At 42.4% G+C, this 24,099-nt stretch overlaps 1 protein-coding gene across 1 annotated transcript in view; it reads left to right on the top strand.

Moving 5' to 3' along the window:
• The first annotated feature begins 558 nt into the window (after positions 1-558).
• Positions 559-24,099, top strand: part of mslnb (mesothelin b) — a 35,846-nt gene continuing 12,305 nt past the window's right edge. The window contains exons 1-83 of the mRNA XM_067405011.1: positions 559-662; positions 888-912; positions 1,128-1,176; positions 1,642-1,761; positions 1,841-2,019; positions 2,101-2,204; positions 2,276-2,388; positions 2,508-2,720; positions 2,866-2,940; positions 3,045-3,283; positions 3,381-3,465; positions 3,565-3,708; positions 3,822-4,024; positions 4,116-4,216; positions 4,305-4,414; positions 4,590-4,766; positions 4,870-4,901; positions 4,990-5,081; positions 5,212-5,234; positions 5,326-5,347; positions 5,437-5,464; positions 5,560-5,635; positions 5,798-5,956; positions 6,045-6,256; positions 6,344-6,432; positions 6,526-6,644; positions 6,771-6,941; positions 7,601-7,632; positions 7,723-7,820; positions 7,936-7,961; positions 8,136-8,157; positions 8,909-8,936; positions 9,026-9,101; positions 9,264-9,422; positions 9,511-9,722; positions 9,810-9,898; positions 9,992-10,110; positions 10,237-10,407; positions 11,067-11,098; positions 11,189-11,286; positions 11,402-11,427; positions 11,602-11,623; positions 12,375-12,402; positions 12,492-12,567; positions 12,730-12,888; positions 12,977-13,188; positions 13,276-13,364; positions 13,458-13,576; positions 13,703-13,873; positions 14,533-14,564; positions 14,655-14,752; positions 14,868-14,893; positions 15,077-15,098; positions 16,009-16,036; positions 16,126-16,201; positions 16,364-16,522; positions 16,611-16,822; positions 16,910-16,998; positions 17,092-17,210; positions 17,337-17,513; positions 17,747-17,778; positions 17,865-17,962; positions 18,046-18,074; positions 18,197-18,218; positions 18,328-18,355; positions 18,436-18,520; positions 18,609-18,755; positions 19,980-20,176; positions 20,309-20,409; positions 20,528-20,640; positions 20,904-21,080; positions 21,161-21,192; positions 21,277-21,374; positions 21,485-21,507; positions 21,600-21,621; positions 21,704-21,731; positions 22,066-22,150; positions 22,239-22,385; positions 22,581-22,789; positions 22,863-22,966; positions 23,046-23,158; positions 23,236-23,391; positions 23,629-23,837. Of these exons, the coding sequence (XP_067261112.1) occupies positions 611-662; positions 888-912; positions 1,128-1,176; positions 1,642-1,761; positions 1,841-2,019; positions 2,101-2,204; positions 2,276-2,388; positions 2,508-2,720; positions 2,866-2,940; positions 3,045-3,283; positions 3,381-3,465; positions 3,565-3,708; positions 3,822-4,024; positions 4,116-4,216; positions 4,305-4,414; positions 4,590-4,766; positions 4,870-4,901; positions 4,990-5,081; positions 5,212-5,234; positions 5,326-5,347; positions 5,437-5,464; positions 5,560-5,635; positions 5,798-5,956; positions 6,045-6,256; positions 6,344-6,432; positions 6,526-6,644; positions 6,771-6,941; positions 7,601-7,632; positions 7,723-7,820; positions 7,936-7,961; positions 8,136-8,157; positions 8,909-8,936; positions 9,026-9,101; positions 9,264-9,422; positions 9,511-9,722; positions 9,810-9,898; positions 9,992-10,110; positions 10,237-10,407; positions 11,067-11,098; positions 11,189-11,286; positions 11,402-11,427; positions 11,602-11,623; positions 12,375-12,402; positions 12,492-12,567; positions 12,730-12,888; positions 12,977-13,188; positions 13,276-13,364; positions 13,458-13,576; positions 13,703-13,873; positions 14,533-14,564; positions 14,655-14,752; positions 14,868-14,893; positions 15,077-15,098; positions 16,009-16,036; positions 16,126-16,201; positions 16,364-16,522; positions 16,611-16,822; positions 16,910-16,998; positions 17,092-17,210; positions 17,337-17,513; positions 17,747-17,778; positions 17,865-17,962; positions 18,046-18,074; positions 18,197-18,218; positions 18,328-18,355; positions 18,436-18,520; positions 18,609-18,755; positions 19,980-20,176; positions 20,309-20,409; positions 20,528-20,640; positions 20,904-21,080; positions 21,161-21,192; positions 21,277-21,374; positions 21,485-21,507; positions 21,600-21,621; positions 21,704-21,731; positions 22,066-22,150; positions 22,239-22,385; positions 22,581-22,789; positions 22,863-22,966; positions 23,046-23,158; positions 23,236-23,391; positions 23,629-23,837 (8,369 nt within the window). The 5' untranslated portion in view covers positions 559-610. The remainder of the gene's footprint in view (positions 663-887; positions 913-1,127; positions 1,177-1,641; positions 1,762-1,840; positions 2,020-2,100; positions 2,205-2,275; positions 2,389-2,507; positions 2,721-2,865; positions 2,941-3,044; positions 3,284-3,380; positions 3,466-3,564; positions 3,709-3,821; positions 4,025-4,115; positions 4,217-4,304; positions 4,415-4,589; positions 4,767-4,869; positions 4,902-4,989; positions 5,082-5,211; positions 5,235-5,325; positions 5,348-5,436; positions 5,465-5,559; positions 5,636-5,797; positions 5,957-6,044; positions 6,257-6,343; positions 6,433-6,525; positions 6,645-6,770; positions 6,942-7,600; positions 7,633-7,722; positions 7,821-7,935; positions 7,962-8,135; positions 8,158-8,908; positions 8,937-9,025; positions 9,102-9,263; positions 9,423-9,510; positions 9,723-9,809; positions 9,899-9,991; positions 10,111-10,236; positions 10,408-11,066; positions 11,099-11,188; positions 11,287-11,401; positions 11,428-11,601; positions 11,624-12,374; positions 12,403-12,491; positions 12,568-12,729; positions 12,889-12,976; positions 13,189-13,275; positions 13,365-13,457; positions 13,577-13,702; positions 13,874-14,532; positions 14,565-14,654; positions 14,753-14,867; positions 14,894-15,076; positions 15,099-16,008; positions 16,037-16,125; positions 16,202-16,363; positions 16,523-16,610; positions 16,823-16,909; positions 16,999-17,091; positions 17,211-17,336; positions 17,514-17,746; positions 17,779-17,864; positions 17,963-18,045; positions 18,075-18,196; positions 18,219-18,327; positions 18,356-18,435; positions 18,521-18,608; positions 18,756-19,979; positions 20,177-20,308; positions 20,410-20,527; positions 20,641-20,903; positions 21,081-21,160; positions 21,193-21,276; positions 21,375-21,484; positions 21,508-21,599; positions 21,622-21,703; positions 21,732-22,065; positions 22,151-22,238; positions 22,386-22,580; positions 22,790-22,862; positions 22,967-23,045; positions 23,159-23,235; positions 23,392-23,628; positions 23,838-24,099) is intronic.

Here is a 24,099-nt window from a genome sequence, read left to right as displayed (position 1 = left end):
AACATTGATAATAATCATAAATGTTTCTTGAGCAGCAAATCATCATATCAGAATGATTTCTGAAGGATCATGTGACACTGAAGACTGGAGTAATGATGCTGAAAATTCAGCTTTGATCACTGGAGAGACTTCTTTCAAAAACAAAAAAGTTGAATGTTTATCCAAACTATTCATTAATATATCATATCCTTTTCATTTCATTTTAATTATTATATTATATTATATTATATTATATTATATTATATTATATTATATTATATTATATTATATTATATTATATTATATTATATTATATTATATTATATTATATTATATTATATTATATTATATTATATGAACTAAAGTGTATGTGTGTGTGTGTGTGTGTGTGTGTGTGTGTGTGTGTGTGTGTGTGTGTGTGTGTGTGTGTGTGTGTCAGTTCAGGGTTGTGTTTGTTTTTGTTGTTCCTTAAAACATCTGCAAAATCTTGAAAATCCTGTCTTCAGTAATTACATTCAACAATCATTCTAGAGGCAGTAAATTAGCACTACATTCATCTGGCGTTTTGTTTGTTTCTCTCAGAGTTTAATATATTTCACATGAACGTCTCAAGAGGAGGAGAACTGTCTTCATGAGAACGCCTCTTATTTTCCCACTCCTGTGTGTGGGAGTGATGGCTTTCGGTGAGTCCACAGTCATCATTTATATCTGAACTGATTAATGAAACGACACACTGATCAAACAGTGCTAGTTTCATGTGTTGTGTCGCTCATCACTCCCTTTCTTCTCACAGAATAAAATCATACAGACATGCATTAAATACAACAGTGAAGCCCTGATCTCTCCATCCGAGTGTACTTTGCTATATCACTGACACTGTCTCTCTTTATGTCTGTCTCCGTTTTCAGGCAGCATATGTTCTGCAGTACAGACGTGAGTGAAACTCTTCAGATCTGCCCATTATATAACCTAAAGAAACTTTTGGGACAAAGAGCCCACACAGAATGCAGTCTTTCTTTTGTTTTATGCAGTTGTTGTGAAATGACTTTAACATTTCTGGCTTTCATTCATCACCGTGACCTATCGCTCACTTTCCATTCACTCTCTTGTATCTCTGAATTAATCTCTTCTCATTTCACGATTCACAGTCAAACCTGCAGAACGAGTGCTGGGCTTACAGCAGAACAATGCACTGATGTGAGTTCACACACACACACACACACACACACACACACACACACACACACCTATTTTTAGATTGTTCTTTGTTCAAGAATGTTGTTTGTTTTGGTAAGACAGCAGCTAAACACAAAAACTCACGATGAACTAAGCACTAATGTAACATGAGCAAAGCAGTATAAAAAACTCGAGTAGTTTTTATTTAACATTAAAAGAGCTAAAAATGACACAGTCCAAGACTAAATGATCTCAGAGGTGATACAAAGACTCGTTACTCGACATGTAAGCACAGAGACTGAAACATGAAACCAAAGGGAACATGATGGCTCATATTTAAATAAAAACAAACAATAATACAGGCGTGTAAACTTTGGAGGAAGCTAGCGAATGTCCTAGCGAAATCCGATCCGCACACTCCACGTTATACAGAACCGAACTGTTGTAAACTCATGTTCTCGATCTGTGCTGCTTCTGTCGCCTCAGATGGACGGCCCTACGCAGAGCTTCCTGACCTGTGCTGGCGTCCCATCAGAGCCTGACGCAGACCACATCCTGAACCTGAAGGGACTCATCAGCGCTGCTCTGGACGTCTACTCATTCATGGTACGCCAGCACACACAGACACACATATCCCATGAGCCTTCGCTGCTGAGGCTCTGCTGTGATGCTGTCTCTCTCGCAGCGCTCCAGTGCGTCCGGAGTTCCGGTCTTGGATCTGTCGGGAGGTGTCAGTTTGAACGAGGATCACGTGATCAGAGCGTGGCTGGACATCAAACTCACTCCTCTGCTGTCGTCCGTCTCCAGAAACTTCCTCACATGTCTCAGCAACAGAAACTTCAGCTGCAGCGCCTACCAGACTGTGTAAGAGCACGAGAAACTAGCAGAATATAATTAATGGCTTCATTTCATCGTGTAAATCACTGTTTGTGTGTGTGTGTATAGTGTCAAGGAGTTGAGTCAGCATTTCTCCGGTCTGGATCCAGTGAGACAGAAGTGGATCTATTCTTTCTTCATGTACCCGTTTCTCTCCAGAAACACATCCTCAGGTAACACTTCTACTCTTGGATGGAGTGTTGTTTGAAAGGTTTTGGGCATGTCTGATCGTGTGTTGTTGTAGGTTGTGTGGATCCAGAGGATAGCACCGAAGACTGGCTGATGAAGAACTTCGGCTCGTTCGCTGTCGTGGCTCAAGTGCGAGACTTCACGTCCATAAACATGCTCTTCAGCGGGGTAGGAACACTCCCTCCTGCATCTGATGCTCTCCTGAGGGTCATATGATGGCACCAGTTTAACTTCAATACTATGTCAATGTCCTGGAGATGTTCTGAGGTTCTTCCCTTTCTTGTCAGTTGGAGGTTTTGCACCTCTTGAGTCCAGAACAGAAGGCAGAGCTTCTCCTTCATCCGGAGGTGGTGGGCTTGACTAACAGCTCCCTCGACCTGGTGTTTCAGAGTTTGTTGTCCTCTCTGATGCCCTCTGAGGATCCATGGACTTCAAATAACAGCACACAGTATTATATGAGCACTCTTCCATCCTCTTCACCGCAAGACCCCCTCGGACAGGCAAGAAAGACAGTCTAATGGATGTAGATGACTAAATCTGTTTCAGTGCTTTAACAACACTTGATGTTTTACTAGTAAAATGACCTAAATATGACCCAATATCTATTGCGATGATTAATGTAGTATGTCTGTTGTGTGGCTGCAGGCACTGAATGGTTTCATGACGGCTTTTAGACCTGTCGGGAGCTTTGTGAGAGAATTTGTGTCCTTGACACAGCAGGTAACACACACACACACACACACACACACATTCACATTACAAACTTAAACTGAAAGTCCGGAGTTTGAGGAATTCTGCTTTGTATATCTGCTCTCTTCCTTAAGCAAAACTTGAGCGGCATGCGGAGCGCCACACTTTTGCAGGCCGTGATAAACCTGACGCTCGCCGAGATCGCCGCTCCTTTCAAGCAGAATCCCACCCAAGAGCAGCAGGTGGTTTCTTTTGACCCCATGAACATTAATGACTGGTTCACGCATGTGGTTTCTCCCATACTCCGGCGGTTCCTTCCTGACAACCAGATAGAAATCCACCCCAACCTCACAGCTGTCTTCCATAACCAGTTGTGAGTTTTCCATGCTAGAACACAGTCACAGTTATCCACAAACACATCTCATAGAGTAAGGAGAACATTCTGATGTGGTTTGGGGTGTTTTCTTTAGCTACATCGAGACAGGGATGGGACCTGGAGCCCAGAATGAAAGTCAGGACATCTGCAGCGTCTTTATTGATAATAGAACATGTGGGGTGAGCTGAAAGAACTTATCATTCCAAGCATCTTCTCTGCTGGTATGGCATTATGTTTTCATATCATATCTCACACAATGTGTTTGTATGTCTTTCTAGCTCACTGACTTGGTGGAACATGTGGCCACTGTCCTGCACTGTGCAGCTCGATCAAACCTCACGCTCAATGAGGAGACGCTCTTGAATGTTCTCCTGCATCTCTCCCAGAACCTCAACGCTCTACTGCAGCAGCTCTCCATGACTGTAAGAGCGACCAGATTCTTATAAACCAGTGCTCTTAAGGAGGAGCATTGTTTAAACCTTATCTGCTTTTGATACCATTTCTGTTTGCATGTTGTTCCTTGCCACTTTCGCAGAACTTCAGTTCCCAGAGTTCCCCCTTCAGTGACATTCTGGACCAAATCGTTGATGACACCTTCACGATGAGCAACCTGCAGGATGAGTCGTTTGTTAGATTGTGGTTCCAGGTCAAGTTAAAGCCTCTTCTCTCCACCCTGACTCCAGAATATCTCACGTGCCTCAGTCACAAAGAGTTCAGCTGCCAAACCTTCCAGATACTGTACGTCCACCGCACGCATTCTCACCTGAACGCTGACGTCATTTGATGACCTCTATTCTCAACTGTCCTGACTTTCATTCATTACTTTCAGTATTTCAGAGCTCAGTGACAACATGTTCCTGTTGTCAGAAGGAGCGGAGAATGTTTATAAGTATTTCATCTTCTCTTTCCTGAGCCGACAAAATGTTTCAGGTACATCTGTCCATTCATCCATCCATTCATGTGTCCATCCATCGACCTATCTATCAATCCATCTAAAAATATATCAACATGTTTTCAGGTGGCTGCCCTGCTGAGAACAGCAGCATCTGGGTTACTCTGAATCTTGGTGAATTTTCACAGTTTTCAACATTGAGGGAAATGTACCAGCTGAACCCACACTTCAACGCTGTGAGTTACACTTAAAAACTTGTTTTATTACATTTCTACAACAAAGATTTAGATCTATGCTTGACCTTCTCATGTGCTTGATGAATTGGATTTCTGGTTATTTTCGATGTTTTTATGCATGCCCTGTACTTCAGCGTCTGTCTGTCAAATGAAATGTTCTCTTTGTGTATTTCAGATAGATGCACTGGTGGTTCTCTCCCCCAGACAGACAGCTGAACTGATAGTTGAGGATTTTGCAGGTCTCCCAGAGAAAAACGTCATCATAAACATGGTCTTTGATCACATCTTGGTTTCACCTGAAGACCGTGGTCTACTTGAGATGCTCGGATATCTCATTGTACTCGCTGGCGAGGTAAGAGCATCTCCGCCAAAGACTGTCTGTCTGTGGACAGATTTCAGCACATATAAAAGGTTTGAAGTAAGCTGAATTGTTTCTTGTTCTCTGTCAATGTCAGATGGGTTTGGAGTGCTCATCATACCAACAGATGTAAGTAATACACAAAAGCTCACATGTTTCTACTACTGTTTCTGAACTGCTTCAGTCAAGACCCAGTTTCACATGATCTCTCTTCCAGAGTTCAGAGGCTGCAGGAATCTGCGGTTCCTCCACACATGATGCAGCCCATCAAGGACATCATCGATCAGCTGGAACAGATGGCACCTGCTGGTACGCACAAACTAAGCAAATAATAATAGCAAATGTCTGAACAACTTAGTTTCTAAAGTATAGTTAGGTTTAACACACGCATCTCTAAATTATATTTCTGAGATTTTACTGTTGTGTGTTTTTTTAACAGGCTGTTTTCCTCCACTTGTTACGGTAAGAAACACAAGTTTATTGGATTGATATTTTTACTAACATGAAAAGTACTTCATAATCTATTATTGTTTTGTGCTCATATCCTTTGCAGTGTATTTCAACACCATTCAATGGTAAGTACTATATTACTGTAAAGTTTTACAAAAGATAATTATTTGTCATTTTCTGTTTTTCTTATTTTCCTTTTCTTTTACTTTTACAGAAACCTCAATTTGTGATGGAATCAGCAGGTAGTGTTTAGATTTTTTTTTTTTTTTTTACTCAATGAAAATAAAACTCATGTCAAGTAAATCAAATTCATGAGAAGAGTTTATCTACCCCACAGTAATGAGACTCTCCTGTCCGCTGGTCTCGTGAGCGCCCCCTGTAGTATTGACCTGCAGCAGTACGCTTGCTCTTCGGTAAGAAGCCGACAAGCAGAAAACTCTATTAAAATGAGCTGATACTGATGACTGTGTGGGAGTCTACGTCCCCCCAGAGAGCAAATGTGCAGCACTTTCTGGAATATTTCTGGATGTTTCCTGAACGTTGATGACCACTGATGAAATCTTTTGTGTTTGTAGCTCACAGGCATCACTGCTGAAAAACTGGCTGAACTTCTGAAGTGTCAACTATCCAGCAGCAGCAGTTACTCCAAGGAGATCTGGAAGTTGCTTTTCACCAAAACAAACAATGTTCTCGATGGAGCCCTCGTCATCTTTTCCAGCACCGCAGCAAATATGGTAAATAAGCCTTGTGCAAATCTGCTCTAGTGTTCATTGGAAGATTGACTGAGAATGTGACAGTAATTCCTCCTCATTACATCATCAGTCTCAGCCAATCAGAGGGGATGTCATGTCCCAAGTGCTGGATGTGATTGGGGAGCTGAGATTGGAGCGCATCATTCCTGACCAATGGAGTAACGTTACGTTCATCAGCATGTTGTTGGGTCAATATCTGAAGCCGTTTTTACCGTACGCATCACCATCCCTACTGCAGTGCACTAGCAGCAAAAACCTCAGCTGCCAAACTTACCAGAACATGTAAGAAAAGTTTTCCTCAACAATAGATCAAGACTATCATGAGTTGATAAGATGCTTTGTTCAACATTATTTCCAACCCTATCTCAGTCTGGCAGAGGTCCCGCTTCTCAATGAGACGCAAGGAAGAAACCTGGTGGGATTTTTCATCTTGCCCTTCCTCAGTAGAAACGCAACAGGTGAGGTGGAGGTTTGCAGAGCTTTAATGCAGAATGTCACTCATGTTGAGGTTCTGGAGATCATGAAGGTGATTTTACTGTGTGGTGTGTCAGATGCGGGCTGTGTGTCGAGTGCTAACAACAACACTGACTGGCTGCTGAAGAACTTTGGCTCGTTCGCTCAGTTTGTGGCTCTTAAAGATCTGCTCTCCATCAACGGACAATTTGATCCCGTATGTATCTTCACATGTGATATAAACAGAGATGACAAGAAGGTTTAATATCCACCACCATCATGCATTTTATCAGTAGGACTTTTCCACTCAGTGTTGCTTTCTTGTTCTTCTGTGTGTCTTTAGTTGGAGACCCTGGTCTATCTGTCTCCGGTGCAGATGGTTGGACTGATGGTTGAAGATCTACCTGGTCTTCCACAGAAGGAAGTTATCATCAATAAAGTGTTTGATCATCTGTTCATGTCTCCTGTGGATCGAGGACTTCCTAAAGTTCTTGAAAACCTGCTCTCACAGACGGTAAAAATATTGGGATGTTTTAAACTGTAGATGCCCATCCAGAAGGCAATTTTAGGCATTATGAGTGCGCTCTTGACCGTAAGTCTGTTACCAACAGTAGGCAGCAAAATTATGTCTTAATCAATTTAATGCCAAAATGATGTGTCTCATTAAACAATTTTAGAGTAAACTGTGGCAAGTTCACTCAGAGAAATATCAATTATAAATACATATTAATCAGTTCAAAAAAGTATTAATCAAACTTGTCCCAAGTAATAAATGAACTGCCTCTTGCACTCTTTGTGTGTGTTGTGTATGTTTTGTGCTCGTTCGAGGGTTGAATCATTAGCTTAGCAACATGCTAACATCTGACTGTATTGGAAGTGCAAGTGTTAGTCGAGTCTTTCTTCACGTATTGTTTGAAGAGCACTAATTGTGTGGCGCTTTAGTGAACAGAGTTACTGGCCCGAGTTTTTCAGATCAGTCACTTATTTCAATTAGAAAGTCGCTGCTTATGTAGACAGTAAGGCTGCTCACTAGGGTTTGGAGCCAGCCTGTTTGGCTTTTACATGTGCGTTATCTGACATGTGATTGTAGGGTAAATGCGCCGTGGTCAAAGAAGCCAGTTTGATGAATCAGAAATGTGATGATGACACTGATACATGTTTGTGTTTCCACAGACCGTAATACAGTGCAGCTCCCTCACACTGATGTAAGTGTACTTGAGCCTCTGGTGTCACATTATTGAGTCTCTGGTGTCTCTCGTGCTGAAATCTCCTCTAATCCTGTGTGTCTTTCTCAGTTTTGAGAGGCTGATTCAGGCTCTACCTTTCCTGCCGTCAGAATTGCAGACTCTGGTCTTCCACACAACTGGAGAACTCAAGCAGAATGCAGGGAGAGGTGATTCTCAGTCTTTGTGTCTTCATCATCTCTCACTGTTGACTACACTAGCAGATCGACATGTTTCTCAGTATTTCTACTGGAATTATTGATCAAATGTGTGTCTTATTTTCAGGCTGCTCACTTCCTGAACCTCCAACAGTAAGAGATTATTTTTAACACAATTTTCCTAATGAACCTCTTTCAGTCCTAAAAGATTTCTTACCTTTATTCACTTTTTAAAACCTACTCAACAAAGCTTTTATATACATAGTACTTGAAAACATGTATTTACATTTGCTTTTTATCTTGCTTTGCCATGTTTGTCTGTTTCAGTGTCTGATCACTCCCATGAATGGTAAGTGCATTTATGCTCTAAGTTTGATTCTGATGTGAACTAATCAGGGTTTCTTGTTTAGTCCAAAAGAATGTTGTGAAAAGCTAAACTTGCATCCTTCCACTACCAACTGTCTGTAATCACTGAACCCAACGTTGTAGTAATCTCTGTCCAGACGCTCCCTATTGAGTGTGCTACATTGGCAGCTGTTGTCTGTACATATCTATTGGCGGCCCTAGAGCCCAGTCATATGAATAATAAGTACACTAACCAATATGACGGGTGTCTTCACACCTTCATACTCAGCTCTGTATTATGGCAATTGCGAGTAGACTGTTGGACAAGCACACTGAAACTCAGGCACTAAAACGTTTTTAACAATTTAAGGATATTATCAGATTCAATCATTTCAGTTTTACATTTCCAAAGGGTCAAGCACAGTAGTTTTTAACTCTAGTAGATGTTTGGCCAGAAATTTAAAAACAAGATTTGTTCCCCACTGGATATTGCTAAGAGGGACTTATTGACCAGACAGTGCTGAACGAGACTTGAGACTCAAAGTCACTCACTGTCGCCACCTACTGCTGTAACCATGTAGCCAACAGGAAGAAACAATGATCAAATCTGCCATCAAGTGTGAACAAGATTTGTTGGTCAAGTTTATACTTTTAAATTCTCTTAACCTTCTTGAGTCTTACATTGGGATTTACAGGATTTGCACTGAGTTATGAGTCCAGTAGCACTAATCAATGTTTTCTGATGAATTTAACAGCTACCAGAGTTTGTTCAGGAGTAAACAGGTACGAGCAAATACTCTTTTCTGAACTTTGACACTGTGACATCATCTATGAGATAGGAAGTGCTCATGTAATTCTGATGTCTTCCACAGTAATGAGACTCTCCTGTCCGCTGGTCTCGTGAGCACCCCCTGTAGTATTGACCTGCAGCAGTACGCTTGCTCTTCGGTAAGAAGCCGACAAGCAGAAAACTCTATTAAAATGAGCTGATACTGATGACTGTGTGGGAGTCTACGTCCCCCCAGAGAGCAAATGTGCAGCACTTTCTGGAATATTTCTGGATGTTTCCTGAACGTTGATGACCACTGATGAAATCTTTTGTGTTTGTAGCTCACAGGCATCACTGCTGAAAAACTGGCTGAACTTCTGAAGTGTCAACTATCCAGCAGCAGCAGTTACTCCAAGGAGATCTGGAAGTTGCTTTTCACCAAAACAAACAATGTTCTCGATGGAGCCCTCGTCATCTTTTCCAGCACCGCAGCAAATATGGTAAATAAGCCTTGTGCAAATCTGCTCTAGTGTTCATTGGAAGATTGACTGAGAATGTGACAGTAATTCCTCCTCATTACATCATCAGTCTCAGCCAATCAGAGGGGATGTCATGTCCCAAGTGCTGGATGTGATTGGGGAGCTGAGATTGGAGCGCATCATTCCTGACCAATGGAGTAACGTTACGTTCATCAGCATGTTGTTGGGTCAATATCTGAAGCCGTTTTTACCGTACGCATCACCATCCCTACTGCAGTGCACTAGCAGCAAAAACCTCAGCTGCCAAACTTACCAGAACATGTAAGAAAAGCTTTCCTCAACAATAGATCAAGACTATCATGAGTTGATAAGATGCTTTGTTCAACATTATTTCCAACCCTATCTCAGTCTGGCAGAGGTCCCGCTTCTCAATGAGACGCAAGGAAGAAACCTGGTGGGATTTTTCATCTTGCCCTTCCTCAGTAGAAACGCAACAGGTGAGGTGGAGGTTTGCAGAGCTTTAATGCAGAATGTCACTCATGTTGAGGTTCTGGAGATCATGAAGGTGATTTTACTGTGTGGTGTGTCAGATGCGGGCTGTGTGTCGAGTGCTAACAACAACACTGACTGGCTGCTGAAGAACTTTGGCTTGTTCGCTCAGTTTGTGGCTCTTAAAGATCTGCTCTCCATCAACGGACAATTTGATCCCGTATGTATCTTCACATGTGATATAAACAGAGATGACAAGAAGGTTTAATATCCACCACCATCATGCATTTTATCAGTAGGACTTTTCCACTCAGTGTTGCTTTCTTGTTCTTCTGTGTGTCTTTAGTTGGAGACCCTGGTCTATCTGTCTCCGGTGCAGATGGTTGGACTGATGGTTGAAGATCTACCTGGTCTTCCACAGAAGGAAGTTATCATCAATAAAGTGTTTGATCATCTGCTCATGTCTCCTGTGGATCGAGGACTTCCTGGTGTTCTTGAAAACCTGCTCTCACAGACGGTAAAAATATTGGGATGTTTTAAACTGTAGATGCCCATCCAGAAGGCAATTTTAGGCATTATGAGTGCGCTCTTGACCGTAAGTCTGTTACCAACAGTAGGCAGCAAAATTATGTCTTAATCAATTTAATGCCAAAATGATGTGTCTCATTAAACAATTTTAGAGTAAACTGTGGCAAGTTCACTCAGAGAAATATCAATTATAAATACATATTAATCAGTTCAAAAAAGTATTAATCAAACTTGTCCCAAGTAATAAATGAACTGCCTCTTGCACTCTTTGTGTGTGTTGTGTATGTTTTGTGCTCGTTCGAGGGTTGAATCATTAGCTTAGCAACATGCTAACATCTGACTGTATTGGAAGTGCAAGTGTTAGTCGAGTCTTTCTTCACGTATTGTTTGAAGAGCACTAATTGTGTGGCGCTTTAGTGAACAGAGTTACTGGCCCGAGTTTTTCAGATCAGTCACTTATTTCAATTAGAAAGTCGCTGCTTATGTAGACAGTAAGGCTGCTCACTAGGGTTTGGAGCCAGCCTGTTTGGCTTTTACATGTGCGTTATCTGACATGTGATTGTAGGGTAAATGCGCCGTGGTCAAAGAAGCCAGTTTGATGAATCAGAAATGTGATGATGACACTGATACATGTTTGTGTTTCCACAGACCGTAATACAGTGCAGCTCCCTCACACTGATGTAAGTGTACTTGAGCCTCTGGTGTCACATTATTGAGTCTCTGGTGTCTCTCGTGCTGAAATCTCCTCTAATCCTGTGTGTCTTTCTCAGTTTTGAGCAGCTGATTCAGGCTCTACCTTTCCTGCCGTCAGAATTGCAGACTCTGGTCTTCCACACAACTGGAGAACTCAAGCAGAATGCAGGGAGAGGTGATTCTCAGTCTTTGTGTCTTCATCATCTCTCACTGTTGACTACACTAGCAGATCGACATGTTTCTCAGTATTTCTACTGGAATTATTGATCAAATGTGTGTCTTATTTTCAGGCTGCTCACTTCCTGAACCTCCAACAGTAAGAGATTATTTTTAACACAATTTTCCTAATGAACCTCTTTCAGTCCTAAAAGATTTCTTACCTTTATTCACTTTTTAAAACCTACTCAACAAAGCTTTTATATACATAGTACTTGAAAACATGTATTTACATTTGCTTTTTATCTTGCTTTGCCATGTTTGTCTGTTTCAGTGTCTGATCACTCCCATGAATGGTAAGTGCATTTATGCTCTAAGTTTGATTCTGATGTGAACTAATCAGGGTTTCTTGTTTAGTCCAAAAGAATGTTGTGAAAAGCTAAACTTGCATCCTTCCACTACCAACTGTCTGTAATCACTGAACCCAACGTTGTAGTAATCTCTGTCCAGACGCTCCCTATTGAGTGTGCTACATTGGCAGCTGTTGTCTGTACATATCTATTGGCGGCCCTAGAGCCCAGTCATATGAATAATAAGTACACTAACCAATATGACGGGTGTCTTCACACCTTCATACTCAGCTCTGTATTATGGCAATTGCGAGTAGACTGTTGGACAAGCACACTGAAACTCAGGCACTAAAACGTTTTTAACAATTTAAGGATATTATCAGATTCAATCATTTCAGTTTTACATTTCCAAAGGGTCAAGCACAGTAGTTTTTAACTCTAGTAGATGTTTGGCCAGAAATTTAAAAACAAGATTTGTTCCCCACTGGATATTGCTAAGAGGGACTTATTGACCAGACAGTGCTGAACGAGACTTGAGACTCAAAGTCACTCACTGTCGCCACCTACTGCTGTAACCATGTAGCCAACAGGAAGAAACAATGATCAAATCTGCCATCAAGTGTGAACAAGATTTGTTGGTCAAGTTTATTCTTTTAAATTCTCTTAACCTTCTTGAGTCTTACATTGGGATTTACAGGATTTGCACTGAGTTATGAGTCCAGTAGCACTAATCAATGTTTTCTGATGAATTTAACAGCTACCAGAGTTTGTTCAGGAGTAAACAGGTACGAGCAAATACTCTTTTCTGAACTTTGACACTGTGACATCATCTATGAGATAGGAAGTGCTCATGTAATTCTGATGTCTTCCACAGTAATGAGACTCTCCTGTCCGCTGGTCTCGTGAGCGCCCCCTGTAGTATTGACCTGCAGCAGTACGCTTGCTCTTCGGTAAGAAGCCGACAAGCAGAAAACTCTATTAAAATGAGCTGATACTGATGACTGTGTGGGAGTCTACGTCCCCCCAGAGAGCAAATGTGCAGCACTTTCTGGAATATTTCTGGATGTTTCCTGAACGTTGATGACCACTGATGAAATCTTTTGTGTTTGTAGCTCACAGGCATCACTGCTGAAAAACTGGCTGAACTTCTGAAGTGTCAACTATCCAGCAGCAGCAGTTACTCCAAGGAGATCTGGAAGTTGCTTTTCACCAAAACAAACAATGTTCTCGATGGAGCCCTCGTCATCTTTTCCAGCACCACAGCAAATATGGTAAATAAGCCTTGTGCAAATCTGCTCTAGTGTTCATTGGAAGATTGACTGAGAATGTGACAGTAATTCCTCCTCATTACATCATCAGTCTCAGCCAATCAGAGGGGATGTCATGTCCCAAGTGCTGGATGTGATTGGGGAGCTGAGATTGGAGCGCATCATTCCTGACCAATGGAGTAACGTTACGTTCATCAGCATGTTGTTGGGTCAATATCTGAAGCCGTTTTTACCGTACGCATCACCATCCCTACTGCAGTGCACTAGCAGCAAAAACCTCAGCTGCCAAACTTACCAGAACATGTAAGAAAAGCTTTCCTCAACAATAGATCAAGACTATCATGAGTTGATAAGATGCTTTGTTCAACATTATTTCCAACCCTATCTCAGTCTGGCAGAGGTCCCACTTCTCAATGAGACGCAAGGAAGAAACCTGGTGGGATTTTTCATCCTGCCCTTCCTCAGTAGAAACGCAACAGGTGAGGTGGAGGTTTGCAGAGCTTTAATGCAGAATGTCACTCATGTTGAGGTTCTGGAGATCATGAAGGTGATTTTACTGTGTGGTGTGTCAGATGCGGGCTGTGTGTCGAGTGCTAACAACAACACTGACTGGCTGCTGAAGAACTTTGGCTTGTTCGCTCAGTTTGTGGCTCTTAAAGATCTGCTCTCCATCAACGGACAATTTGATCCCGTATGTATCTTCACATGTGATATAAACAGAGATGACAAGAAGGTTTAATATCCACCACCATCATGCATTTTATCAGTAGGACTTTTCCACTCAGTGTTGCTTTCTTGTTCTTCTGTGTGTCTTTAGTTGGAGACCCTGGTCTATCTGTCTCCGGTGCAGATGGTTGGACTGATGGTTGAAGATCTACCTGGTCTTCCACAGAAGGAAGTTATCATCAATAAAGTGTTTGATCATTTGCTCGTGTCTCCTGTGGATCGAGGACTTCCTGGTGTTCTTGAAAACCTGCTCTCACAGACGGTAAAAATATTGGGATGTTTAAAACTGTAGATGCCCATCCAGAAGGCAATTTTAGGCATTATGAGTGCGCTCTTGACTGTAAGTCTGTTACCAACAGTAGGCAGCAAAATTATGTCTTAATCAATTTAATGCCAAAATGATGTGTCTCATTAAACAATTTTAGAGTAAACTGTGGCAAGTTCACTCAGAGAAATATATATTATAAATACGTATTAATCAGTTCAAAAAAGTATTAATCAAACTTGTCCCAAGTAATAAATGAACTGCCTCTTGCACTCTTTGTGTGTGTTGTGTATGTTTTGTGCTCGTTCGAGGGTTGAATCATTAGCTTAGCAACATGCTAACATCTGACTGTATTGGAAGTGCAAGTGTTAGTCGAGTCTTTCTTCACGTATTGTTTGAAGAGCACTAATTGTGTGGCGCTTTAGTGAACAGAGTTACTGGCCCGAGTTTTTCAGATCAGTCACTTATTTCAATTAGAAAGTCGCTGCTTATGTAGACAGTAAGGCTGCTCACTAGGGTTTGGAGCCAGCCTGTTTGGCTTTTACATGTGCGTTATCTGACATGTGATTGTAGGGTAAATGCGCCGTGGTCAAAGAAGCCAGTTTGATGAATCAGAAATGTGATGATGACACTGATACATGTTTGTGTTTCCACAGACCGTAATACAGTGCAGCTCCCTCACACTGATGTAAGTGTACTTGAGCCTCTGGTGTCACATTATTGAGTCTCTGGTGTCTCTTGTGCTGAAATCTCCTCTAATCCTGTGTGTCTTTCTCAGTTTTGAGCAGCTGATTCAGGCTCTACCTTTCCTGCCGTCAGAATTGCAGACTCTGGTCTTCCACACAACTGGAGAACTCAAGCAGAATGCAGGGAGAGGTGATTCTCAGTCTTTGTGTCTTCATCATCTCTCACTGTTGACTACACTAGCAGATCGACATGTTTCTCAGTATTTCTACTGGAATTATTGATCAAATGTGTGTCTTATTTTCAGGCTGCTCACTTCCTGAACCTCCAACAGTAAGAGATTATTTTTAACAGTTTTCCTTCTCAAACTCTTTCAGTCCTACAGGAATCCTCTCTATGCTTCGCTCCTTAAAACTTTTTAATATAACTGAAAGCATACAGAGATATTTAAAACAAAAAAAAACATGTTTTACATCTTGTCTATTATTTTGTTCTATCTTTTTTCTTCTGTTTCAGTGTCTGGGCACACCTGTGAATGGTAAGTGAATTTGTACACCTTGCCATTTTCTAAAAACTAAACACGTATTATTCCACTAGCCATCATCCATAAGCCCTAAACCCAGCTGTGCTCAGATGCCCTCCCTATTTAGTGTGCTACGCTGACAGCTGTAGTCTGTACAGATCTATAGAAAGTCCTAGAGCCCATCCAGAGGAACTATAATAACTACATAAACCATTTCAATAGGGGCCTACAGACATTCAGTTCTCAGCTCCATACAACGTTAAATGCGAGTAGCCTGTTGACAAGCAAACTGAAACAGATAAATAGCTTAAATATATAATTAAATCCATTTATTAATGTTTCTAACTTTCCAAAAGGTAATGCCCAGTAGTTTCAAAGACTAGTAGGTTTTGGAGATTTAGATTTTAGAGAGAATTGACACAAGATTTGTCCAGCATTGAGTGTTCAGGTGGAGTTATTGACCAACCAGTGCTGAACGAGACTCAAGACTCAAAATCACTCACTGGCCGTCGCCTACTGCTGCAATCAGGAGAATAGCTACTTTCCCAGTTCTCAACATTCCCAGGGTACGACGTTCCAAGAGCTCAACATTCCAAGGGTTTAATCTTACCTGGGCTCCATGTTCCTGTTTTAGAAGAACCCCAATCCTGGGAACATAGGACCCTTTGTCATGTGATGATTATTTGTCCTATATATCTATGAATCATAAGTCCTGGGAACATAGGAATGACTCCCTCTATGCATGTAGTCAAAGAAGAAACTGAATGAATCTGTGAACAAATTTGAGCAAGATTTGTTGGTCAAATTTCTACTTGTATTACTTTGTCTTAACCTTCTTGATTGTTATATTATAATCCAAGGGTGTTGTAATGAGTTATATTGAAATCCAGAAGCACTAATCAATGTTTTCTGATGAATTTAACAGCTACCAGAGTTTGTTCAGGAGTAAACAGGTACGAGCAAATACTCTTTTCTGAACTTTGACACTGTGACATCATCTATGAGATAGGAAGTGCTCATGTAATTCTGATGTCTTCCACAGTAATGAGACTCTCCTGTCCGCTGGTCTCGTGAGCGCCCCCTGTAGTATTGACCTGCAGCAGTACGCTTGCTCTTCGGTAAGAAGCCGACAAGCAGAAAACTCTATTAAAATGAGCTGATACTGATGACTGTGTGGGAGTCTACGTCCCCCCAGAGAGCAAATGTGCAGCACTTTCTGGAATATTTCTGGATGTTTCCTGAACGTTGATGACCACTGATGAAATCTTTTGTGTTTGTAGCTCACAGGCATCACTGCTGAAAAACTGGCTGAACTTCTGAAGTGTCAACTATCCAGCAGCAGCAGTTACTCCAAGGAGATCTGGAAGTTGCTTTTCACCAAAACAAACAATGTTCTCGATGGAGCCCTCGTCATCTTTTCCAGCACCACAGCAAATATGGTAAATAAGCCTTGTGCAAATCTGCTCTAGTGTTCATTGGAAGATTGACTGAGAATGTGACAGTAATTCCTCCTCATTACATCATCAGTCTCAGCCAATCAGAGGGGATGTCATGTCCCAAGTGCTGGATGTGATTGGGGAGCTGAGATTGGAGCGCATCATTCCTGACCAATGGAGTAACGTTACGTTCATCAGCATGTTGTTGGGTCAATATCTGAAGCCGTTTTTACCGTACGCATCACCATCCCTACTGCAGTGCACTAGCAGCAAAAACCTCAGCTGCCAAACTTACCAGAACATGTAAGAAAAGTTTTCCTCAACAATAGATCAAGACTATCATGAGTTGATAAGATGCTTTGTTCAACATTATTTCCAACCCTATCTCAGTCTGGCAGAGGTCCCGCTTCTCAATGAGACGCAAGGAAGAAACCTGGTGGGATTTTTCATCCTGCCCTTCCTCAGTAGAAACGCAACAGGTGAGGTGGAGGTTTGCAGAGCTTTAATGCAGAATGTCACTCATGTTGAGGTTCTGGAGATCATGAAGGTGATTTTACTGTGTGGTGTGTCAGATGCGGGCTGTGTGTCGAGTGCTAACAACAACACTGACTGGCTGCTGAAGAACTTTGGCTCGTTCGCTCAGTTTGTGGCTCTTAAAGATCTGCTCTCCATCAACGGACAATTTGATCCCGTATGTATCTTCACATGTGATATAAACAGAGATGACAAGAAGGTTTAATATCCACCACCATCATGCATTTTATCAGTAGGACTTTTCCACTCAGTGTTGCTTTCTTGTTCTTCTGTGTGTCTTTAGTTGGAGACCCTGGTCTATCTGTCTCCGGTGCAGATGGTTGGACTGATGGTTGAAGATCTACCTGGTCTTCCACAGAAGGAAGTTATCATCAGTAAAGTGTTTGATCATTTGCTCGTGTCTCCTGTGGATCGAGGACTTCCTAAAGTTCTTGAGCTCCTGTATGTTTCCTCCACAACGGTAAGAACTGTTTCAGAGTTATGGTTGGAAGTCTTTGGCAATTTCTAGAACCATGTAAGAAGTTTCCTGTATTTGATCCCATTGTAATTTCATAGTTCTTCTTTCCTATTATTCATTCAATCAAGCTAACTTTATGTTTCTTCACTTGGCTGTGTTATTGCTGCTTCGAGTTATATTCCTATAAAACGAAATAAATTAGGTTAATTTCTATGCATACTGGTTTTCTTTTCTAGAGTCCACTCAGCTGTCAAACCAACCAGATAATGTAAGTGTTTGTTTATCAATAACCAAGAGAGACCGAGACATCAATGGTAGGATCTTCTTGACTCCTTCTTTCCTGTTGTAAATCAGCTTCAAGCAACTTGACCACATCTTGAGATCTTCAGCGGGTGATTTGGAGCCCGTCATCTGGGCGAGTGTTTATAACTTGAGCCTCACGGCGCCTACAGGTCAGCACAGTGCGATCTGTGTTCCTCTAAACCATCGTGTCTGTTTCCCATGTTCCTTAACGCTATTTCTGACTTTCTCGCAGGTTGCTCTCTACTCCCAGTTGTGCATGAGGTAAGTCTGTTATTTAAAATGAATCACTTTTTATGTTTACAGCATAAACAAGCATTTTCTTTTAAAAAAAAAAAACAGTCTGTTCTGTACATTTCACACTGTATTTGTCTTTTCCTCCACAGTGTCCTTTGACTCCATACAACGGTAGTCAGCGATTCCTGTTCATCACTATCACTACATGATCATGTAAGTGTGCAGTAATGTGTTGTGTGTCTGTGTATGTGATGTTTTCCTCTGTTTGTTTGTATTTCAGAGACTCAAGTTTGCAGTGGAGTGGACAGGTAGAGTGAAGTTTTGATAACTGCTTTATTTTTCAGCTTTTTTCTCCTTGACTGAATAATCATGTCCTCTCCGTCCTCAGTTCTGCATTACAGCTCTTCCTGAACAAAGGAGATGCTGCAAAGAGTCTTTGTGACTTCAGTATCGCAGAATACGCGTGTACCCCGGTAATCAGACATGACTCAATCCCAGAATGCACCTCTCTGATCAGGCATGAGACAGTTGTGTCAACAGTGGTGTTTTGATGTGCTTCAGGTGCTGAATGTCAGTGTGGAGCAGCTGCTGTCTGTACTGGACTGTCATCTGACTGCTGATGTCATCAGCTCACCTGGCAGCTGGAAGCTCCTCCTGACCAGAGTCTCAAACCTGCTGGACGGCGCCCTCATCAGGCTCTCCAACAGGGTACCACACAGCTGCATTTGCTACTCAGAATCACTAAAGAGCTCAGTTTTTTTGCACACAGTCGAACTCACAGCCTTGTTTGACTCATGTGCAGTATTGAGCACACAATCTCTACAACCCATGCACACATCTTTGTGTTCTTTCTTGCCTTTGTTGTACAAATGAGGGTACTTTCTAACCTCTTCGCACAACCTCTCGTCTAAGTATGCCTCCACTGTCGCTGTAGCTTGCATGTGTTCTGGTCTGTGCTGTTTATGCAGTTTTTTTTGACCGCCTTGTGAAGCGACGCTCCCAGGGCACGGTTGCCACCTTGTGGATAAACGAATTACTGCAAAACAAATAAACAAGTATGTGCGGATACAAAAATCCAGCGGTGCACGTACAGCGGTAATGATGCAGTTCACCCTCACGTACGTGTAAAAAGGACTTTAGGTTGCAAAACACGATTTTGACGACATTCCATGAAGTACTGTTATCCATAATCTTGCACTTATGTCTACATTTATACTTATTAAACTTAATAAGTTATATTTATTGCTATTTGCACTTTGGTTAGAGGCTAACTGCATTCATAGTCTCTGTACCCAGCTACCAAAAATATGTTCCAAGAAAGTTTTCCTAATGTTTTCCTAATGTCCGAAATCTTTCAGATGTCCAGGATGTTTTTACAGTGTTTTTTACTTGGTGTGCGTATGCTAAGGGGACATTCCATTTTAATTCTTCAAACATTTTGGGAATGTTACTTTTGAATGTTCTCTGAATGTTCTGAAACAAGAAGAACAAGAACATTTAGAAAAATGTCAGATGAATGTCCAACAAAAACATTTCAGAATAAAAAAAATACATTTGTAAATAACGTTTTTGTGCTAACATTTTGAGAACATTATTAAAGACCAGATAACTTTGAAAGAACATTTATTTAATGTTACTAGTATAAAATTAGTCCATAACTTTGGGAGAACGTTAGCTAAAGTTCTGAGAACGTTCCCTGTTAGTTGCGATAAGTAACACAGATAAATCTCAGCTCATTTCTTCAGTGTTTTCATGCACACATGAACTGAGAGGCTCAAAATGACTGTAAACATCACAGAAATCATACATTTATACATTCTGAAATATGAACATTGGTTTGGAAACTTTGCAGGTCATTTGAGTGTATGTTGAGTACTTCTTCTGTACTTCTTTCCTCGTGTTGACGAATGCTGCACTATTCTCTCTGTTCAGTCAGCGTGGTGGAGCAGCAGCTCCGGCTCCGTCGTTCTGGATGTTCTGCGAGAACTACGACTGGACAGACTCACGGACGATGGCAGCGTCGTGCTGTGGCTCGGCGAGCGTCTCCAACCGTTCCTGCCGTTGGCTTCGAAGACGTTCCTGCAGTGTCTGCGCAGCAAGAACTTCAGCTGTCAGAACTTCCAGACAGTGTAAACGGCCCAGATCTTCCTCACAATACACCTGTTTTCTGATTAGCTGTGAATTTATGATGAATCTTTATGTCAGTGGAGTCTCTGTGTTATTGACATATGCATGTGTGTGTGTGTGTGTGTGTGATGAAGGGTTGAGGCGTTCAATGCCGGATTTCTCCATATGAATGACCTTCAGCGCCAAATGACAGTGACAGACTTCATCGTACCGTTCCTGTCGAGTCAGCCCGCAGGTATTGAACAGACGCTCACTCCTGTGTTTCGCTCACCTGTCCTGGTCAGATTAGCTCATCAATGACGTTCTGCAGTGATGTGATGGGTTTAAGTTCTTGTGTGTGTGTGTTCACGCAGGTGCGGCGTGTGTGTCTGACGACAGCTCTCAGTGGCTCATCCGTAACTTTGGCCAGTTTTCTGCTCTCGTCCCTCTGAATCTGCTGATCTCGCTCAACACACAGTTCAGCCCGGTACAGGCGAAGATGCGTTCACACTGCAAAACAATCACTGTATTCATCAATGCCTCTGCAACACACTTGAGGAGCAAAACTGAGTAACTCTTTTTTAGGTTCACGTTTGTGAACAGAAGTATCATCAGATCCTCTCTTCCGACACAGTATCTTCCACGGTTTTGCTTCTCAAGTACATGTTTAGATATTTTCCTGAAAAGCAAGGCAGAGATGTTTTGAACCGTAGAAGAGTTTTAACTTTATATTCTCTCTTCTGCTTCCAGCTGAGCAGCCTGCTCTCTCTCTCTCCAGAGCAGTTAGTTGGGCTGATGTTTGACGACGTTCCAGGTCTTCCAGAGAAATCCGTCGTCATCAATGCCGTGTTCGATCACCTGATCGCATATCCACAGGAACTGAGGATCGCATCTACGCTTCAATACCTGGTTCAGTTGTCAAAGACGGTAAAAGGGTTTTTCGGCACTCTCTTACAGCTCTTTCTCATGTCTGTCCAGTCATTAACATCTGGACGTGTTTCTTTCAGAGGAACATCTCCTGTGCGTCGTATCAGATCATGTGAGTGTGTTGTCACGTGCTGCGTGTGCTTCATGTGTTGAATGTGTGCTCTCACGCTCACACGTCTGTCTGTCTGTTTGCTAGTTTCCACCGTCTGGACCACATGATGGTCAGCATGTCTGTGAATCTGGAGACGGCGATTCTGAGGAGCAAATCGGCTCTTCTGCAGCAAGTCCCGTCGGGTGAGACACAATCACGACTGTTTTAAAGTCACATAGTCGGCTGAATTGGGCTCAGTGTGTTCCTCAGTAACGTGCTTCACACACTCATCAGCGTGTCTTTTCTGTCTCAGGTTGTGAGAGCTCCAGCAGACAGGTGAGTGTTGAAGATGCTTTGGTTACGGTTAGGTTTAAGCTGATGATTTAATCTCATTTGATGCTCACGTGCGTCTCTTCTGTCTCTCTCAGTGTGGCGTGACTACAGTCAGCGGTTAGTACTCCTCTCTGAGTTGTGATTTCTGTGTGTAATCGTGCGATATGTGAGCTGAACTCTCTCTCTGTCTCTCCCTCAGAAACGGCAGTGTGCAGGACTGTCAACAGGTGAAAACATATTTTGAACTCAAATAATGTTCGATTAATCAAAAGGAAAAAAATCTGCAATAAGTAACATTTAGAAGAATGTCCCAACAGAAAAACGATATATAAACAATGTTTTTGTGCGAACGTTCTAAGAACATTATAAAAACCAGATGACTTTGAACGAACGTTAATGGAAGAACGTTTGATCCTAACCTTGCCACAACATTCAAAGAATGTTCCCTGTTATCCGGGAAATGAGGCACATCTATCTTCTGATTGGCGGTGACTGGAGTATCTGTGTTGTGATTGGTCGTTTGAGGCATATCTGTGGTACTCATCAGTGCGTGTGTTACAGCTCTGGTCTCTCGGCGTATCTCGCCTCGTCTCATGACGGCAGTCGGCTCTGTCAGTTCAGCGTCACACAGTACGCTTGTGCAGAGGTACACGAACGCTTCCGTACACACAGACCTGTGAACACACACTCTCTCTCTCTCTGTAAACATGTGTTTGTGTGTGTGTTGTGTTCAGCTGACAGTTCTGAGCGCGCAGGATCTGGTGACGGTGTTGTTATGCAGTCTCAGTCTGAACGGAGACGTGTCCATTGAGACGTGGAAGCTCTTCACGCAGAAGGTCAACCCTGTGCTGGGTCCAGCGCTCGACCTGCTCGCCAACACGGTACACGACAACACACTCGCCTCAGTCTTCAGTCCAGATCAGGATGCTTCCACATGAATCCAGATAGACCTGAAACCCATATATTCTCCATGTTTTGGCCTTCCATCCAAAATCGAGATGTCTGTGGAGAATGGCAACAGTGTATGTTATGAAGTAATACTAACAAATAGCATGAACTGTGTTTGTCTCTGTCAGAGGCTGAATAAGTCCCTCCCCTCGGTGTCATTCTTGGATATGATTGGAGAGGTCACTCTGAGTTCCTTCAGCTCCACCAACCTGAGAGACGCTTCCTTCGTCCAGCGCTGGTTTGGCTCCAGGCTCCGCCCGTTTTTACCGTACGCCTCCGAGGCGTTCCTGTCCTGTCTCTCCACCAGAGACTTCAGCTGCGACACCTTCAGGATCGTGTGAGTTTACATCACACACACACACACACGTGTTACGCGGCGTTGCAGCTCTAAGACTTCGTCTCTTCCGCAGTGTCCAGAGCTTCGGTCAGAGTTTTGACATCATGTCCAACGATACTCAAGCTAACGTCTACGTTGACTTCATCAAGGTCTACCTCTCTCAGAACATCACTGCAGGTTGGGCTCTCAGAAACGAACAGATAAACACACGGGTTTCTGGCGAAGGCTCAGCTGTGATGTGTTGCTCTGTGTTTAGGGTGTGTGGGCGTCTCTCAGAACAGCTCTGATTGGCTGATCAGCAGCTTTGGGCGTTTCTCTGTCTTCACAACAGTGACCGAACTGCAGATGCTCAACCCCAGCTTCAGTGTGGTACGAACACACACACACACAGTCATTCAGCATATAGATGTTCTCGTGTGTTCACCCGTGTGTGTGTGTCTGTTCAGTTGGACACTCTGAGTCTGCTGACCCTGAATCAGTTAGTGGAGGTTTCCAGCACTCCTGGAGTCCTGTCCAGCGCCGCCGCCGTCGATCATCTGCTGCTCAACGTGCCGGACACACAGTTCACCACTTTCTTCACATCTCTCTCGGAGTCGCTACAGGTGACACACACACCCCTAACCAATTCTGTTTATCACTATCTGTGTTTTTGTGCTGCACGAATGTGGAATAATGTGTTTTTCCCCTAATAACATAAAGAAAATCAAATCTGGCTTTTTATCCAATTAAATTATTATTCATAGAAATCATTGGCTGATTAACCCATAATCAGTATAAACTAGGTTGCATGCCCAGATTGTCTGTCTGTGTTCTGATTGGCTGTGGTCTGTGTCTGTCAGATGCAGGACGTCGTTCTCCCTCCTCCAGTGCAGGGCGCGTTTCTGACGCAGGTGTTTGGCCGGGCCAATCTGACCACGTTATCAGATAATGATCTGAAGATCTGGATCCTGGACATACTGCCTCCGTTCATAACCAGCATTTCAGTCCAGCACGTGACGACTTACTTCAGCGTCGTCCAGCAGCGGCCCTGTCCCATCAGCCAGCAGGCGTAAGACTCACGGACACACACTGTGAACTCACTCACAATTCCGGGAATTTTCAAAACGGGAAACTTTCAATGGGAATATATGGGAATTAACAGGAATTAATGTGAAAAAACAGGGAATTTGCCTTTAAGATGGTACTTAAATGTAGTTGAAAAACATCTTGCAGCATAAGTTTGTTTAAACCAACCATATTTAATGCAATTAACAAGATAAAGAACAAGCAAAGAACAGCACATTTGATCAAAAATACAGAAAAAACAGTAA

The sequence above is a fragment of the Chanodichthys erythropterus genome, chromosome 12 (genome assembly GCF_024489055.1).
Source record: "Chanodichthys erythropterus isolate Z2021 chromosome 12, ASM2448905v1, whole genome shotgun sequence".
NCBI classification, from domain to species: Eukaryota; Metazoa; Chordata; class Actinopteri; order Cypriniformes; family Xenocyprididae; genus Chanodichthys; species Chanodichthys erythropterus.
This window is presented reverse-complemented; position numbering and strand designations above follow the sequence as displayed.